General features: G+C 47.8%; 1 protein-coding gene across 2 annotated transcripts in view; it reads right to left on the bottom strand.

The window, feature by feature from the left end:
• VASP (vasodilator stimulated phosphoprotein) overlaps window positions 1-5,970 on the bottom strand; it is a 1,498,863-nt gene extending 1,492,893 nt beyond the window's left edge. For both annotated transcript variants that reach the window (XM_078660889.1, XM_078660888.1), the window contains exon 1: window positions 5,512-5,970. In XM_078660889.1, coding sequence (XP_078517015.1) covers window positions 5,512-5,516 — 5 coding nt within the window. In that variant the 5' untranslated portion in view covers window positions 5,517-5,970. The remainder of the gene's footprint in view (window positions 1-5,511) is intronic.
• Between the last annotated feature and the right edge of the window lie 13,697 nt (window positions 5,971-19,667).

Genomic DNA, 19,667 nt, shown 5'->3' on the forward strand with positions numbered 1-19,667 from the left:
ACTGTGATCAGGAATCCCTTCACCTTATTCAATCAAGGGATATTGAGTTAGTGTCTCTGATAGGTGAAGATACCGTAACTAGTATTAGAGTCAAATTTTATTCTAAACTCATTGTAAATTTGATACTACAGCAAATGGAGAGTTTTCAATGTAGAGGTATCGATGTTCTGCCGATCTTTGGTTCGGATGTATCGATCTCTCCTCATGGGATGACCAGACAGGGTGACAAGGAGGATAGGCAATCCTCTCCGTTTGAGGATCTAAAAATTTGGGTCTCAAAGGGGAAACGGTCAGTCTCTAAAGTACTGCCTCTTCCGCCAATCCAGAACTCCGCCCCAGTAGATGAGAATCATCGGTGGAATTGGCTGCATGGTGTTCTTGCAGCCAAGAGCGCCGATAATTCCAAATTATTCCATCACCTTTAACAATCAACTAAAATTAATCTCTTGGAATGCAGCCGGGACTCACAGTAGCCCCGAGAAACTGGACTTCTTATTCTCGTTAGGAGCAAGTGTGATCTGTATCCAAGAAACATGGTGCACTGGTAGTATTTATGGAGGGAAGGAATACTTCGTGCTGGAAGCTCCTGCCAACCCTTCTAGGAAAGGTCACGCTAAAGGGGGAATAGCTTGTATGTTAACAAATAAACTGAGCTGGAGATTCTCGCACTACATTGATCCCAGTAATCTTTTTCAAGCTATAAGTATATCGAATCTCCCTAATTTTCCTAATAAATCTGGCATTGTAATTATTAATGTGTATGTCCCACCCGAAGAGTGTTTTAACGTTCTATTGAAGCATGTATTTCAATATATTGGACAGATTAAGAATGTTCCCTCTCCTCCTGATGTTATTTTAGTTGGAGATCTGAACTGTAAAATCTCGAACGTTAGTTTAAATTTATTTAGAAATATACCCAAAGAAGGGGCTTATTTTATTCCACAATCGATTTTTCCCGAGAAAATAATAACTAATAAAAGAGGAAAGATTCTCTTGGAGGAACTGTCGATGGTTGAGGGACTTATTTTAAATGGGAGATTTCCTTCTGATACTCCAGCAAATTTTACGCATAAGTCTCCTCTCAGCTCCTCTATCCTGGACTATGTGATTTCTGACTTTGACATTTTTCCTCATGTACAGGACCTAATGATAGTCCCCACTTCTCTGAGTGATCATTGCATAATTACCATGATGCTCTCTCTTAAACCTCCTCCCACCGAGGCTTGGTCGCTTGGTGGTAATGAGGTCACCTTCCAGGGAACTTCGGGTAGGTGTCGTTGGAATAGTACTTTAATAAGAGGCTTTCATGATATTTTATGCAAAACTATACCAGTATTAAATAGCTGGTGTGGTGTTGAATTCGCTAACTTTGAAAAACTGGTGAGAAAGATCACTTCTGATGTAAAAAAGGTTAGTGGTGTTGGAAAAAAACCTTATGTCCCTAGTGCATTGCGCACCCTGAACAAGGAAATAAATAAACTTGTGCGAATGCAATATATAAGAAGATCTGGGGAACTTGCTAAAGAAATCGAGGTTAAAAAGGAGAATAAGATTAAGATGGAGCTTAAAAAAGGAGAAGGAAGACTCATTGTGGATAAATTTACGGGAGGCTGTTGTTCTTGGAAAAACTAGAGAATTTTGGTCCATAGTTGGGAGGGGCTGCGGTACTAGAAGTAGTCCTCTTCCTATACCCATTTCGGAAGAGGTATGGTCCGTTTATATTAGAAAGCTGTATGAAGGGAATGATGACACGGGTTTAGACAGTGTTCCTGAACTCCCTTCTGAGGATCTGACTATTTACCCATCTGTGAAAACAATAGAAATGGCTATAAAGAACATGCGTTTGTCAGGGGCAATGGGTCCTGACGAACTGCCCATGACAGTCTTAAAGCAGGATTCTTTACTCTGGAGTAGGATTCTTCACCCAGTGTTTAAGTCCTGCTTTGTTACTAAAACTGTTCCAGCCTCATGGAGGGGAAGTATATTGATCCCTATTTTCAAGAAAGGATCTAGGGAGTGTCCCATGAATTACCGTCTGATTGCTCTCCTCGACTCAGTCGGAAAGGTTTTCGCTAAATGCCTTCTGGGATTGCTTGAGGACTGGGTAGTGGAGAATAATATTCTCCCATGTGAACAGACTGGTTTCCGTAAGGAACACGGTACACTGGACAATCTCACTACTCTGCATGTGATTACAGATAAATATGTACGTGTAAGAAGAGGAGTGGTGTTCGCGGCGTTCATTGATTTCTCCACAGCGTTCGATAAAGTCAATCGTCGAACGCTGTGGAGAAAATTAGCTGCTCTTGGCTTACCAGTGTATCTCTTGGAGCTATTACGTGCACTCCACTCTGAGACATGGTGCAGTGTGCTTCAGGGGGGTGTGAGGGGACTTTCTCCTAAGATCCCCTCCCAGAATGGCCTTAAACAAGGCTGTCTTTTGGCACCTCTATTGTTCTCACTCTACACTGCTGACCTTCCTGCCTAAATTAATATATCTAAAAGCAAAGTTATGTGTATCGCTGGAAAAAAGAAATGCCGTTCTGTAAATTTTGGATGGTTTATAGGGAGCCAAAAACTAGAGGTTGTCAAAACCTACACCTTTTTGGGAAAAATTATTGCGGCTAACTTGAGTGAGAGGCCCCATATAGAGCACTGTTCACGCAAAGCTTTTGCCCACGGCAGAGCCTTAAACTCCCTTTATTCTGCTACTGGAAAGAGACACTTTGCTTGTCTTCTTGAAGTGTATAGGGCCAAGATTCCTCCTACGATACTGTATGGTATAGAACTGTTAGAGTTGAAGAACTGGGAGTTCTGTAATAAAATTGAGGGGAAACTCCTAAGATCTCTATCCAGCTTTAATACTTCCTGCTCTTTGGCAGCCTGTAGATTGGATTTCGGCCTCAGAAGCAGCTGGGTTCAGGGACTATGTGCCTTGGTAAGATGGGTGGCCTGCTTGGCTAGAGCTGAATCAGGGTCGATGAGGGCCCTTCTTAAAAAGGAACTGTTGGGCAATTTCAATGAGTTTTCACAGATGGTTAGGAATTTCAGAAGAGCTGTGTCACTCTTAAAGCTAGATGAAAGTATGTTATTTCTGTATTCATCATCACAGCTAAAACTGGTCCTAAAACAGGCATCGTGGGAACTATGTCACCAAATGGATAGGAATTTAATTCAAGAGAAAGGGGGTAGTAATCTTCTCCTTAATTCCTACATCATGAAGTTGCCCCAACAATATGTAAGTTGGAATTTACCGCATGGTATTCGTAGACTATGGTTTTTGCTACGCTATGATGTACTGCCCTTAAATTCGCTACTCTCCAAATGGTATGGAACCTCCCCTATTTGCAATCTTTGTAGTTTGAGTACTCAGAACTGTATTCATGTTTTGTTAATCTGCCCTGCACTCCGACCATTGCGCTTTAAATGGTTAAAATCGATATGTCTCCAATTGGGTATATTTGATGTTAATGCGTTTTTGCGAGCTTTATACTGTCCCCCAAATGAAATGTTTTGCTTCTATATTTTTAATTTTTTAAAAGGTTTTTTAGCTCTTTATTAAGGTAACCTGGAGAGATTTGATTCTGTGCCCTAGTGCCATTGATTCTATGGATGAAATTTATTTTGTATATGTGATGTAGTTTCTTTTGCTTGTCTGTATTTGTTATGAATTTTATGTGGCCCTTAACCAGAGCCAAACATAATAATAAATAAATTGAACAAAATAAAACAATACACTGCAATTGCTGAAAGCAAAATTGTGCCAACAGCCTTCAATATGTTGCAACTACCAGGACCATTCTGCTCCTGGCTTCCTTCTCCAGAAATACAAAAGTAATGCATTTCAGCTCAGCAAATAAACACTATCATGTAATGTATTATATTTCGCTTATTTTCTGAAAAGGAAAAAACACATAAGAGAAACATGCACCTGGGAAATGTATTTTTGCTATTCTTGTTATTTTAAAAGCCACATTTTCTGTCACTATTAAACAAATGTCAAGGTAGGCTGGCTGGCCTAGCCATGCCAACTGAAGCCCGGGAATGCTAATTAAAACAATTGAAAATTAAATCTTATTTCCTAAGGAAAAGTGCTTACACTGCCACCTTATTTAAGCAGCTTTATAAAGCGGTCTGATTGCTCTAGAAGCTGTTATGCGAATCTATGTGTGACAAATTCTGATAAAATGTAAACATACACTAAAGGGACGGAAAGTCAGGTTAGTTACGCAGGGAGGAGATGGCAAAAAATATACACCACTATCTACAACTCGTGGGGCAGGCAGAACTGCTCAATTAGCCAATAAGTTTCAATGCCATTCACCAAGCCCACTCAAAGAAGTCAGTCTACTTGCTTTCATGTGTGGAAGTAATTCTTTCAAGCTTATAATTTCTGCTTCTACATAACCAAACAAGAGAACTAAAGAGAGGGTGTTAAAGTGGAACAAAACAATTTGGGGTTTATTTCAGAAAAAGATGGAGGGAAGCAGTCCAATTAGTTTTAGAGAAACTTCTGAAAAAGGTGTTCAGCGGTTTGCCTCCGGGAGACCAGAGACAAGATTCCACAGGTCTCACTCGTTTCCAACCAGCCTCTAGGGCCACAGGCCGGATCATACCATACAAGAACACCTGGACGATAAGATGCCTGCTGAGGGCGTGGTTCGTGCTAACTAATAAGTCATTTTCGGCGGGAAGAAGAATGAGAAGGAAACATACACACCACGCTGACCCATACATCCAAGTTAACTCGAAATTTCGCCTGGTTAGTTCATCAAATGCTAATAGCACAAATTAACTCTTGTATATTACAAGTTGTATGCATGAACTTTACGTTCTTCAAACGAAAAATTAAGACGTACTGCGCTGAGCCAGCGCAGCTCGTGATACGCCTCCTAAACCCCGTATCCCAATGTGGATGGAGGTCAAAGCACGAATGGCCACAACTATTGTGGCTGAAAGGGCAGGTTTTAACGAAAATACTTAACAACGCGTTTCATATTTCTGCTTGGACTCTTAAACGACTCTGGACAGCACTACAAATTAAACAAGCCAAAAAATGTCTCTCCATAGGAAGGAAAGAACGATTAAAATCTGCCGGTGAAAAAGATGAGTTGAGTGCCGGATAACTGTTGTACTTGTACCCACAAAGCCTTCAGCTCACATGTTCCAAAACAAGGAGCACGCCGTGTCACTTTAAATTTATGTCGTCAAGAAACTGGTAATATCTGTGATTAAGCCTTTTGACAACGCTGACAAAACTATTGAGAAGCCAATAAAACTATCAAGTACCCACCTAAAATCACCAAAACTGTGCAGATAACAGAACTGGTTAACCAGGCTGCCGTAAAACAGTATACAACATTCTAGGTATGCAGCATCCTCTCAGTACACGGGGCAGGCTGCATATGAGGCGGATGATTAAAGTCCGTCAAAAAAAAAAATGCAAGTAAATGAGGAAGTGAATTTACACAGGGCACCAGTGCACTGCACACGAACGGTTGATGTACTCACCTCATTTTGAAGCTTTATGAATTCACTTTGCTGTCTGTGGTTACGGTTCAAAATAGTGCACCAACAGGATGTCAGGGACGCCCTTTGTCTGATGATCCCCTACGTACGGCGGTCCCAGAGCAGGGATAGTCGCCGTGATAGTCACAGCTGGGCAGAGCAGAATTCAACCAGTAACTCGTAAGTCTTACTCAGCCCCCAGCTTGGCCTGCAACGTTCAGTATAATAATTGGAAATTTACTTCCTAGTACTTCACTTCACACACTCTCTTTCTGCAGGTACAAGTCTTATTGGACAGATCCGAGCCCGTATCCTCTCCACTGTTTAAGGCGGACTCCGGTCGTCAATGAATGTTTCACTTAATATTTCGAAAGGGGTTCTTCTCTTTACTCCCAGTTACTTCTTCCTCATCTCTCTTCTAAACTCCACACCCAAAACCCACAATGCTCTGCTCGCCGAACTTCCTCACAGGGACAGCCCTCTTTCTTAAAAGGGCAACGGCTGTCCTGCTCTTTTAAAGCGGCGATAGGAGTTAGAGGAAGGAGGAATGTTTGGAGAGAGAGAGAACGTTCCAGGATGTCGCTCGAAATCCAATGATAATTACATAACCATAGAGGTGGGCGAGCCAACGAATTAACTGGGAGAGCTGAGCTAAGATTTTGGCTTGGCGCTTAGAACCCTGAAACTGTTTGCTGTGTAATTTCATCAAACATCATGATATATAAAATATGATAATTTATTCAAAAGTCTAAAAAGTGTACTCGCGCAATAAAGTCACTGTCCACAACTTCTTAGTCAGCAAGAAAGGCCACTTTATTAAGACAGGTTATAAACAACACATCAAACCACTTCTTTATTTATTTATTTAATTACTAATTCAAACTGCTCTCAGCCTAACAGATCATTCCTACCCACTAATAAACCGCCCACCAAGTTAACCCTAACCAAACCAGAAGCCCCTAACTCTTATGTATACCCCTTCCTTTCCTACAACTGCCTATTGAGGATGGACCAACCCGCTCCAGGCTGCCCACCCCCCACTAAAATCCGCCTAAAAAGAAAACCAACCTGTCTTAAAGTGGCAAAATAAAAAACCCAACTAAAACAGCACGGAAGCACTGGAAAAACAAAAAGGCCTAAAGAAAAAAGGGGGAGGGTGGGTGGGACAAAAACGAACCTCGCCGCCTGCCTCCCTAGTGCGCAATGCTCCGTTGCCCTGCGCTGGCCCTGATTCCCCCACCTGGCCCTCACCAATCAGCACCTCACCTGCCGTGGCCATTGACCCGCGCGAACACACCCGGGGAGAGACCGGCTCGCGCACGGCTCTCCTCAGGTCCCCCCTCGCGCAATAAAGTCACTGTCCACAACTTCTTAGTCAGCAAGAAAGGCCACTTTATTAAGACAGGTTATAAACAACACATCAAACCACTTCTTTATTTATTTATTTAATTACTAATTCAAACTTCTCTCAGCCTAACAGATCATTCCTACCCACTAATAAACCCCCCACCAAGTTAACCCTAACCAAACCAGAAGCCCCTAACTCTTATTTATACCCCTTCCTTTCCTACAACTGCCTATTGAGGATGGACCAACCTGCTCCAGGCTGCCCACCCCCCACTAAAATCCGCCACCCAGGAAAACCTTTAGAGTTTTCCTGCCCCACCCAAACAGGTAAACTGAACTCTGAGAGCAATACAATTGAAAATCAAGAACTTGTGCAAGTAAATCGCGTAACTCTAAAAGATGAAATGAGGGACCCATGCGAGAAAGGTGGACATCATCCGCACGAAATATGTGCCATTCCGAAACCTGCAAAGGAGGGTGATCCAAAGCATAAATACAAAAAGCAGTACAAAACAGTCTCATAGAACGGTTCAGCGTCGTCCGTGCTTTGTCCATCGCAGAAGCAGTCCGTGCACCAGTCCAGGGAAGTCGAGGCACGAATTCTGTCCAGATCACCATGGTGCACGCCCATGCGTCTCCGAGTACCTCCAGATCCATTTGTCCCATTTTAATCAAAGGTAAGCCACATAAAGAGACCAGGTCGTTGTCGCCCAGAAGAACGACTAGTAGGTCAGGCGGGCCCCCACCCGTAATACCAAGAGTAGGCAGCAAAAGAAACAACCCCCCCCCCCCAACGCATTCCTCCAATACCATGCCAAACCACCTCATGTGTCAAACCGCTAAGACCCAAAGATCGCCCACAAAGTTGTCCTTCTGCAGCCAATGCGGCCCACGACAAGAAGAAGTGTCCAATAATCCACACCCTCCGGTGTAAGCCAGCCATCCTGAGCCAGGGACCTAGTAGAAAAAGACATGTTAACGAAGCAAAGATGTGCTACAGTCTCACATATTGCTCGCAACACCCCCGACCTCCACCTCCCAATGCCCCGGATCTGAGACCAGTCCCACCCCTGCCGGGCAGCCTCCGTCGCTGCCCCAATCCGAAAGGAAGGTGCACCAAATTGGGACGGCTCCAATCCCAGAGCTAACAATACCTGCCGTAACACAGCCAATAACTGGACAACTGTAACAGGACTGCCATCAGCGTGACAAAATATTGCAGCAGACGAAAAACACAAGATTTAAAAAAAACACTCCCACTCACACACCGGGCAACAAGCCACAACACCACTCCCACCAAGAAAACCCCACTAACCCTTACCCAGCTGGTCAGTTGTGGAAGCGCACAAACAGATGCGCAACCCATCTGGTTCAAAAACCACTTCCTCACTGGTCATGTCAACCCTGGTGCGCAAGCCCAAAAGCTCAGAGGCCCAAAAGGGCCCCCCGAAAAACAACCACACAAAACACAACCTAAATTTGAAATACTCAAACTCATCAGAACAGCAACCCCTTAATTTAAACAACATTTGTTGGAGCAATCCAAAGTGACCGGCCGACGCAAACACCTGGAAACAGACTGCAACCTACCGAGGCCCTTCAAAACCTTGACCAACACCCCCCCCACCGGATCTCTTCCCCCCTTCAGCAGCCCATAAAAAGAGACCCCCGCCAATTAGCTCAAAAACATCAACAAACTCGTTACTCCAAATCCTAGACTTAGGTTTCTCCGATAAGTGTGAACTGAAACGGCATACCACTTCCAGAGTAAGGCAACTTTTTGTGAACAGACTGGTCATCTTCACTTGAAGTCATTGTGCGAGCATCATCCCTTGTCCGCCCCGCTCGAACGGCGGTATCATCCCCTTGTGACTTAATTCACAGCAGCATGCCGCTCAGACAGCTTGGTAAGAGCAACTTGCTCGCCAACATCCCCATCCCCAACACCAAGAGAACGAGTACGGTTGATGGGGAGACTCTCCCCTCGTTGCCACACAGACCACCACCCTTCCTGACCTTTATGCAACTGCGCCAACTTTTGTCGAAACACCGCAGAAATCCCATTGGCGTAGTTTTGTTGAAGACGGAACTCGCACTTGTGCGTGGGCCACACCGACTCCTGCAAAAACGAACATGGAATTGCCCCACAACCCCTTTTCCAAACCCTTGTGGCAACATTTCCAACCTCCCCAGCACGTACTCCTCCTTCTTCCAAATCATCAACGTCAATATCCCAATTTCAAGACATCATCCTCAACATAATGTGCACTTCCACCAGGAATCTCCCCATCTCCCTCACCTCCATCGTAATACTCCCATGGGATACCATCACTGCGCACTGCGCCCTGTTCCGTAAAAGAGGAATCCGCTCCAGAAACCTCTTCCGCTCTCCCCTCCCCAAAAACCGCCGTTGGGGCAGCCCGCAACAGAGTCCCCTGCCTGCTCACGTGAAATGGCGGCATCGTCCCCTCCAAACTTATTATTCACATCAGCTTGCCGCACAAGCAGCGTTTGAAGAGCAACTTGCTCCCCAACAACCTCATCCCCAATACCCATAGAGCTAGCACGTAACTGGGAGACTCTCCCCTTTGTGCCAAACAGACCACCAGCCTTACTTACCTTTCGACACCGCGACAGTCTCTGTTGAAACAACTCAGGGTCCCCAGGACGCGACTCGATTGACGATGAGACTTGAACTTTGCAGGGTCCGCACATGACTCCTGCAAAATACTGAGAAAAACAGATTGCCCCAACCCACCCCTCTCATTTGTGACTTAAACATGTGCAACATCCTCAATTCGTAATTCACCCCCCTCCATGTTATCATTAGAGACCTCCAAAATAAGGTCATCATCATGTCCAACATAAAACCACAGCCCCTAGGCAACTTGCCAGCACCAAGTCCACCAACAAATGAATGCCCTTGGATAACTGCGCTGCGCACTGCGCCTCACAAACCAGAAGAGAAATCCGCTCCAGATCCCCTACCAGAGCCCTCCGCCCCAGACTGAAACGCCTCCTGCTCAGCCCGTAACTGTGTCCTGTCAGCCGAGGACCGACGCACTGTAGCTGTATACTTGCCGTTGTAGCCGCTCAAGCCAGACTGCACCATATTGATATACCCACAAACCCCCGCCGCAGCAGTGGAAACAACCACGCATGAATCGCCCCCTGAAGCAGGCTCCCGGACAAGGATACCACAGCATGCATAGAGTCAGGCCCAACCACCTTGCTTCCCAAAGGAAAAGGAGCGGAGCTCGGTGGCAACACACCCCCACGCCCCACAAACAAGCCGACGGAGGAAACAAGTGAACCAAGGGCCTCAGGCTGAACCTGCTGGGAGAGGGGGACAGCACATAAGCCCTGCCAATTAAGTGGAGAGACGTAGCGAAACCTGGCCAGCCCCACTACACCGGAGAAACAGGGGCACGAGGAGGGGCCATTGTACCCAGAACCATGCCGATGTGACGCTTAGAGTATATCCATGCGTATCCTCTCCCTATGTATAGAGAGATAAGTCTAAGCACTAGGATATGCATTAGCCCTCTGTACTCTACAAGTCCTAAGTAACACGTAGAGGATACCTATGCGTATCCCATCCCATGTATACAGAGATAACTATAAGCACCAGCCTCCTCATTGTGCGACCCTACAGCCTGCACCCTCACAAGTTCCCTCTGTGCTTCCCCGATGCAACTCATGCAAAACTTAAAGTTTTATATGTATGTAGTTAGTCAGTCATTCACGCGGTTCCAGAAAGCGCAAACCCCACCCGAAGGCGCCAGAGCGCTCCCCAAAAAGAACGGACTGATACATGAGGAAAACATTACACGTGAACAGATTACAAAAGCAGACGTCAAGCAACATGAGGTAAAAGCGACAATTGTGCGAAAACAAAATACATGGGTAGCAAAAGCGCCAGGAGGAAAAAAGTTACAAATGCGCAGGTTACAAAGGAAAACAAAGAACAAGTAGAGGCATAATACTGCAATATAAGCTAGACAACCAGGCACAAGCACAAACGTAACGTAGGCAATGGGGGCACCTCTGCAAGTATCAAAGGCAAACAAAATCTGAGAGAAAGCATACCGTGTGTTACAAGGGAAAAAAGATGTGTGCAAGGTACAAAAATATTCCCAACATGAGTACAAAGAGAATACAGCAGTAGCAATCTGACTTCCATGCAAAGCGCTCTGACACCCCCGGGGAAAAACCCGCGCCACACAAAACCGCATCAATAAAACAGTGAGAAGGAAATAAAGGAACAGCCGAGCGAGGGCTGCTCCCCCAAAAACACACCGCTTCCCTGAACATGTGTGGGCGATTCCCGGAGGGGACAGCGCAGATCGTTACTTTTAATCCAGGAAGACACAGGGGCGAGGGGTGGGCACATGCCTGGCCTGGGACCCATCAGACCCAGGGGAGGGTCCCAACTAAACAAACCCTACACGTAAGCCCCCGCTTCCCCGGAAACGGGGACTACGACCAGGCAGAGTTCACACTTTAGTGCCACAAAAAAGTGAATAAACTGGGACGACTTACTAAGGCCACTGTTTTCAATGCACCCTGTGGTGTCCTGGGAAGGCGTGGCAACCCGCTGCCTGCCCCCTGCCCGGCAGAAGGCACTTCTACTAGCAGACGGGAACATAAAATAAAAAGACCAAAGAGGACGGGTGCCATACCACAGGAAGGAGTGCTCCTTTCCCAGATGTCTATGGCTGATTGACGAACACGGGGACGTTAAAGCAGGAAAAGCACAGCCTGCATCGTCCATCCCCACGTCCGTGTGTGCGTGAGCTCCTTTCAATCCCAGCCGTCTGTCCGTTTGAAATGTGACACTCAGCGCTGCAAGCCCCTGAGTGCAAAGGGGGAAAACATGGACTGAAAACCTACTCAGTCATGGACAAAGGAAACGGGATTGAGGAGTAAAGTTCGGACATATCAAACACTGTGCGCAAATCCCAGTTCTAATCTATGGATCGGATGCCGAAATGAGTTAATTGCAAAGTGAAGGTAAAACACCAAACTATTACTTAATTTTTGGTGCTTAAGTGTGAATCCACCGGTTGCTCCCACAAGCACTAATCCCCTTTGAGGACGCCCCCAGCACCAGCCCCCATTAACGCACGGTACCCTTCGCTGCTGAGTACAATAAAAAGAGCACTCTCCTGAGACGACAAACTGACCTGGCACTGGGACTCGGCAGACCCCATCCAGCTGCACAAGGGGCATGGCGGCAGAGCCATGCTCTCCGTCCCGTTGCGGTGCCAAAAAGACCGGTGCCGCCATAGCCACGCCTCCAGCCGCAGTCCGGAAAGGGCGCCCACACCCGACCCCCGCCGCACCAGAAACTCCAGGGAAGAGAAGGTCCACGCGTCCCGCACCACGGAGGACCAGAATGCCCCCCCCCACCACCGCAGACTCCTACACTGCACCACAAAAACGAACCACAACAAAAACGAACCTCGACGCCCGCCTCCCTAGTGCGCAATGCTCCGTTGCCCTGCGCTGGCCCTGATTCCCCCACCTGGCCCTCACCAATCAGCACCTCACCTGCCGTGGCCATTGACCCGCGCGAACACACCCGGAGAGAGACCGGCTCGCGCACGGCTCTCCCCAGGTCCCCCCTTCTTTATCATGTGGAACCTTAAACATTAATATGTCACATTATATCCTTGCACTGAGAAGTAGTTATTCAACGTGGTAGCTTTTAAACATGAATTTTTAAACATGAAGATTCCTGCATCTGTCCCCACACCGGCAATAGTATTATTAGTGAACCAAGAGGCATGTGAACCCTTATGTGGCCCAGAGTATTATAGAGCAACGTTATAGTCTAATAAATCAAACACAATAGGTATTTGTATACCTGGTAAATCGAGCTCATACATTTGAAAGTGCTACACAATAATGAAGAAAAAGTAATTTGAGTGAAATAGAATATTTGCCTAAGATCATACAATTAATCAGGGAAGCTGCGATTTATCTAGGGGTTCTGATTTCACTTTGTACAAATCAGTCACTAAATAGGTATCTATTTGTCTCTCCTTTTAGTGTATTATTTTAATACTTTGTTTTTACCTCTTTTTGCAGTTTTTATATAGCGCATACTGGACATAAAGATATTGGAGAGCTTTACAAGACTACCAGTTATATTACATAAGATCATATTCATTTTTTAGGCAGGGTAATATTAAGTAATTTGCCCAGAATCATAGAATGTTGAGTCGACAGGAAGACTCAAACTTGGATCCCCAGTTCTAAAGTCAGAATCTTTGGCCCTAACGCAACATCCTGGGTAGAGTAAGGGTGGCAGACAGTTGATACATTCTTAATTAAGTGATTAATAAAAATCATTGCAATCAAAACATCATCACAATCACATAATATATAAAATCAGAAAACACTGTAATGCAAATATTATTACTCCGATCACAGGGTTGATGATCTCCCTGGGCCAATCTAGCTGCAGCAGCAGCATCTCTTGGCAACTCAAGCAGAAAGCTCCCTTTTGGTTTCCGCAACAGCTGTGGCAGTGAGTTCCAGTCACTTTTTTATTTTTATTTTTTTATTTTTTTTAAATGTATTTTATTAACAGTTTCTTAATAACAAACAGACACATAGCTTCCAGTACATCGGTTGTAAATTATAGAGGAATAAAAATACATAATGTACAATAGCTCAATTTGACTAGCAAACTTATATCCAAGAGTGTTAGTCTGCATAACGTATAACAGTGTATAGCTTTATAACCTGTAAGTCAAAACTGCACTATACAGCACAATACAAAGTGTGGACGTATATGTTTGCTTCGCCTGCACTCAGCCTCTTACAGACTAGTCTTTAAAACGATCTGACCTCAATATTACTGCCGAGTGATAAGTTACAATATCTTTTACATTTTCCCTCCCTGCTCCTCCTCCTCTTGTACATGTGTGTCCACACTCTCCATCTCATTATCCTTGGTAACTATGTGAGAAGTTAGCCTGGCATTTGATGTCCACTATTCTAGTGGGCACCTTGCACCAGTCCAAACGACCCTTATTGATGGTAGGTTTAAAACAACCTTTACAGAAACCTATCCTAGTGGTAGCTGTGGAGAGCAGCCTTCAGGCTAAGTCTTGAAGGAATGTAAAGCAGCTTGTTTTACCAGTATATAATCTCATGAATGACCAAATGAAAGGAGAACCACACCAGGTATATATATAAAATATATGTATTTATTCTAAAACACACCCCTCTAGTCTCTTTATGAGGCTAGAAGTAAAAATACAATACAAGAACTTAAATAGCATACAGTAAATTAGCACAGAATACGTTTTGCCCTAGAGGCCTCACAAACCATATACTAAGAAAGTGGTATGAGTACCGCTCAGAGCATAGAGACAAGGACTAGGGCCCGTAGAACGCTGGAGCATCCAGTAACCACCCCAGATAGTGATGCAGGAGACCCACGACAGACGCGTGCAATGTCTAAACATAGCGGCGAATCACCATTGACTTCTATGGCGAAAGTTAAAGTTACAAGTTTAAAGAATAAGGACACTTGGGAGTGGACTACGGTAAAACCCCTTCAGTACTGGACACTTTGAGAGTCAAGACCCACAGGAACACTGAAGTACTCGTGTTACCTCACCCAGGGAAGCCGGGCGCATAAGTGTCTTTTCGTGTCGGGTTTCGTCGTCGTTTCCAATGGAGAGCTGCAAAGAAGTGCTGCAGGCGACCAGATGAAAAGTGTCCGGGTGGATCCAAGGGTGGATCAGAGATCTGAAGAACCTTAAAGCAGAGGGAACAGGGTCTCGGTCACTAGCCAGTGACCAGGAAGGCAACAAAGAGATGCCAGCCGATGTCGGGTGCTTTAAGATGATGTAGGTGAAGCTTGACACTTCAGCCACGAGGACCAGGAGGTGTCGATGACAACCAGGAGCTGGATTCGAGCTGTCCCACGTCGGTTGTCGAATGCCTCAGCGTCGGTATCCAGATTGGACCCAACAAGCCTTGGCAACAGCAACCCACGCAGAATGGAAAGATTGGCTTTGGTGCAGACCAGCAAGGTCTGAGGGACTCACCCTTTAGAGAGGAGTCAGGACACGTCTGGAGCAACTAGGAAAGCCCAAGAAACAAAGGATTTACCTTAGTGGGTACCCACCAGTCAACAAACTAGGGATCGCAAAGGAGCCTCGAGCAGGAATGCCAAAAGCGGGCCCACGGAACACTCGTGGAGTGTAGGCCCACAATCTTTGAAGCAAAAGGTGCTCAGGGCTTGGACTACAAGTAGCACAATGCACAACTTCGGGAAAGCTTGGGAAGCCGATGCACTAGCAAATGTGCTGGATGTCTAGGAGTTCCGGTCCCAAGTCTCTCATGATGGCTACAGGTCTCAGCTTTGCTGGGGACTTGTGTCGGCCTCAGAGATGTCTGGAAGTCTGTGTCCTGTATCGCAGATTCTTCGGGATCCGGCGGGAGCTTCAAAAATGCAGACCGGCAAGATGCTTCTTTGGTGCCTGCTTGAACAGGGGAGTCACTCCTTGACCCCAAGGGAGATTTCTTCCAGTCGAAATGGAATGTCGAAGGTCCAAAATTTATGTTTTAGAGTTTCGTCCAGGGTAATGTAAAGTCCTAGGGAGTGTACCTAATGTACATGCAATCAATTTAGAGAGAGAACAGCTAGGCTGGGGTCCTGGTTATCAGGGCCACAGCCAGACTAAAGTAGATAAACCAGTTAAACACAGCAAAAAGTGGGGGTACCCATAGTAAGCAGATCCTACTCTCCTACACAACCCCCCCAAAACACAGGGACATTAAACTAACCTTGACCAGTTTAGTCTTCATGTTCTAAGTTGAAATATCTGGCGAGTCCATCTGCATTGGCATGGTTACTCCCAGGTCTATGTTCCACTGTATAGTCCATGCCCTGGTGGGAAATGGACCACCTCAAAAGTTTGGGGTTTTCACCCTTCGTCTGTTTTAGCCATAAGAGGGGCTTATTGTCTGTCTGAACAGTGAAGTGAGTGCCAAACAAGTATGGCCTCAGCTTCTTCAGAGCCCAAACCACAACAAAGGCCTCCCTCTCAATAGCTGACCACCGTTTCTCTCTAGGGGTCAGCCTTCTGCTAGTAAAAGCTACTTGCTGGTCCTGACCTTCATCATTCAATTGTGACAGCACAGCCCCTACCCCCAACTCAGATGCATCTGTTTGGACAATTAATTCTTTGGAGTAGTTCGGACTTTGCAGAATTGGTGCAGTGCATCAAATGCCTTTTGACAGCTGACTGTCCACTGAAATGTCTTAGGCATTCTTTTAGAAGTTAAGTCATTCAGGGGTGCCACAATGGATCCATACCCCTTGACAAATCTTCTATAGTACCCAGTCAGGCCCAAGAAAGCTCTGACCTGAGTCTGGGTGGTTGGAGCAACCCAGTCCATTGTGGTCTGGATTTTGCTCTGCAATGGTTGAACCTGGCCTCCACCTACAAGGTGGCCCAGGTACACAACCTGACTCTGCCCTATCTGGCACTTAGTAGCCTTGATAGTTAGGCCTACCTTCTGCAGGGCCTCCAAAACATTTTTCAGGTGGATCATGTGATCTTCCCAGGTGGAGCTAAAGACAGCAATATCATTTAGATAAGCTGCACTATATTCTTCCAGGCCTATTAAGACTTTGTTCACCAACCTTTGAAATGTGGCAGGTGCATTTTTCAAACCAAAGGGCATTACCACAAATTGATAATGTTCACTAGGGGTTGAAAATGCTGTCTTTGGCTTTGCATCATCAGCTAGTCTGATCTGCCAGTAGCCAGCTGTTAAATCAAATGTGCTCAGAAATTTGGCACAGGCCAACATATCTATGAGCTCATCTGCTCTTGGAATTGGATGGGCATCAGTCCTAGTGACTGCATTGAGACCTCTGTAGTCAACTCTAAATCTCATCTCTTTCTTACCACCCTGGGTGTGAGGTTTTGGTACCGAGACTACTGGACTAGCCCAAGGGCTATCTGAGGATTCAATCACTCCCAAAACCAACATTTTCTGGACTTCAGTCCTGATACAGTCCTTGACATGATCAGCTTGCCTGTAAATCTTATTTTTAACAGGCAGAGTGTCTCCAGTGTCCACTTCATGAGTGCACAAGGTAGTCTGACTTGGAGTCAGGGAAAACCTATGTCTAAACTGATTTAGAACTTGTCTGCAATCAGTTTGCTGCTGATCAGTGAGACTGCCTGCCAAGGCTATTCCATCAACTGATCCATCATCAGGGTTCTGAGAGGAGGCACGCAATGGCGACGGGAGCAAAAGGGTAGAGCTCCGGCCTGAGCTCCCCTTCCAACGGCCAAACATCCGCCACAGTTCCTCGCAGCCGGCATAAACCGCAGGTGGAGCGCCCTGGCATAGATCCTCACCTGTCCACCAACTTTGGGGAGGCTCGACCACTATCTTGGCCGAGTCGCACGCCGTGTGATCAGCGGACGCGACTGCGACTGCGCGAGGTCGGGGATCGCATCGCGGTGCTGGGCCTGGAGGCAGGGCTCGCACCGGGAGACGCCAGGGAACCCATGCGGACATGGACCCGGACCCGGGTGGGCGGGCCCGCGCCCTCGGAGCACTGTTCGCTGCTGGCTCCTGCGCCCCGTGCATCCTGCTGTCCAAAAAATGGAGAGAAGCCCCAAAACACGTCGCCACCAGTGGCGGCTGAGGAGAGCTGCGGCTGGGGGAGACATGGCCCCACAGTGAGCACAGCTCCACACCGCTGACCGGGTTGGGGCCCCGTGTAGACGGGAACACACTACAGCGGCGACCCCCCTGGCACGCACCGACCGGAGCACCCACAGAAGTGCAATCACTGGTGAGTTGCGGGAGAAGACTCTGAGCTCCTCGGAGGCGACACCATCGCATAGCGTGCCGCCTCGTCGGCAGGCGCGACCACGGGAGGCCCCCCCGGCCCCCCGAAGACCCACAAGTAACTCTGGATGAGCACCCTTGAGCCCCGGGGAACCCAGCATCCACTGACGGACATCGGCGCTTTAGCGCCCCACGCCACCGACCGCCCCACGCCCGGGGGAGGCCCAGGGCGCAGGATTGCACCGGATGCACGTGGAGCGCCATGACTGAGGGAGGCATGATCCATTTGCGAGCAGGACCCTGCGTTGCCGAACGAAGCGGGAACACACACTGGCAGGGACAGACCACGATGCCAACCCATACCGCGACAGCTGCGGGGCGACACTACCGAGGCGCTGTGGCCCACTTTTGGCCCTGGACACAGGAGCAGGCTGCCCTTCCGCCTTCCCCCCCTTCCCCCCTAAGCCACCAGGGGACCTCCACAACACACAAAGCTGGCAGCCCTGTATCAAGGACCACCCTGACAAGCACCCAGGTGCTGGGGCAGGGGAGGGCAGCGGATGGAAGACGCCGCGCACAGAAGTGCGGATGAACACCACACACGGCGCGGCGACCACTCTCACGCTGTGTGCCCGCGCTAAGTGGCTGCCCCTGACCCATGGGCACGACTTCAATGCTACTGATGACGTCTAACACCCTGAACCACAGCGGCTGTGCCCATCTGGGATTGGGAACAAAGCGAGGTGACCGCGACAGAAGCACCAACCACCCCGGAGACCCTCCAGAACTGCTACACCCCTGGACCTGCGCTGCTTGGACCGTCAACTGAAGAGGCCCCTACCGTTGGAGGTTCTGGATAACACCACAGGCTGCCTTACCCATCATCCTGCCCATGTCTGGGGGAGTAAAGACACAAACTGGCACTGGGGGTGCGCAACTAAAGGGGAAAATGGACAAGCTGTCGAAACAGGCGGACGCGGACCAGGTGGCTGCGAAACTGGACACTGTGCTGGCCGCCATGGAGCGGCTGGAAGAATCGCTCCAGCTTACCCGCACCTCACTAGAGACCAAAATAGACAGTGTGGCGGTCGACCTCACCCATCTTCAAGCTGACCACAAGAAACTGGCGGAACGCACCACGTCTCTGGAAGGCACAATGACAAATCTAGAGCCCCGAGTCAGCCAGACGGACAAGCATGTGCGGGATCGCCTGAACATGGTGGAATTCTTAGAAGACCGCGCAGAGGATGCAGAAGGACGGGCGCGGAGAAACAACATCCGAATGGTAGGTGTTCCGGACGATGGGAGGGGAAAGACCCTACGCAGCACGTGGAGGACTGGCTGAGGGCACTGCTGCCAGAAGGCGCCTTGTCACCGCACTTCGTGGTGGAACGCGCGCACGCGAGACCTCTCCCCACGGGATCCAACCCTAGACCACTGCTTCTCCGGATTTTGAATTACCGCGACCGGGACTCAATCCTGCGCGAAATCAGGAAGCTTGGGGACGTCCAGATCGACAAGGCTAAAGTAATGTTCTTTCCCGATTACACAGTCCAGGTACATCGCCAGAGGCACTCCTTCCTCGCTGTGAAGCAACGGCTGCGCCACACTGGCCTTAAATACTCCCTCCTCTTCCCTGCCAAACTAAGGGGCCGATTAGGATGGCGGACGGACTTGCGTCCGTCCGCCACCCCTGAGTTGGAGGGACCGTCCGCATGGGCAGCGGCGGTCCCTCCATAGCAATTAGGATGTGACCGCCACCCTGGCGGTCACATCCTGTATGTTTTACATTGTGGCGGATGCTGCTTGAAGCAGCATCCGCCGCAATGCAAAAAACGAAAGGTGTGCATTTGCATGCACAAAGCGGCAGGCACCGCGCGGTGCCTGCCGCTTCGTGCACGCAAGGGCAGGGGGTACCATAGGTACCCCCCATGTGCACCCCCCACGCAACCTTCACCCAGGGGGCCCGCAAC

The sequence above is a fragment of the Lissotriton helveticus genome, chromosome 9, assembly GCF_964261635.1.
Source record: "Lissotriton helveticus chromosome 9, aLisHel1.1, whole genome shotgun sequence".
Classification (NCBI taxonomy): Eukaryota; Metazoa; Chordata; class Amphibia; order Caudata; family Salamandridae; genus Lissotriton; species Lissotriton helveticus.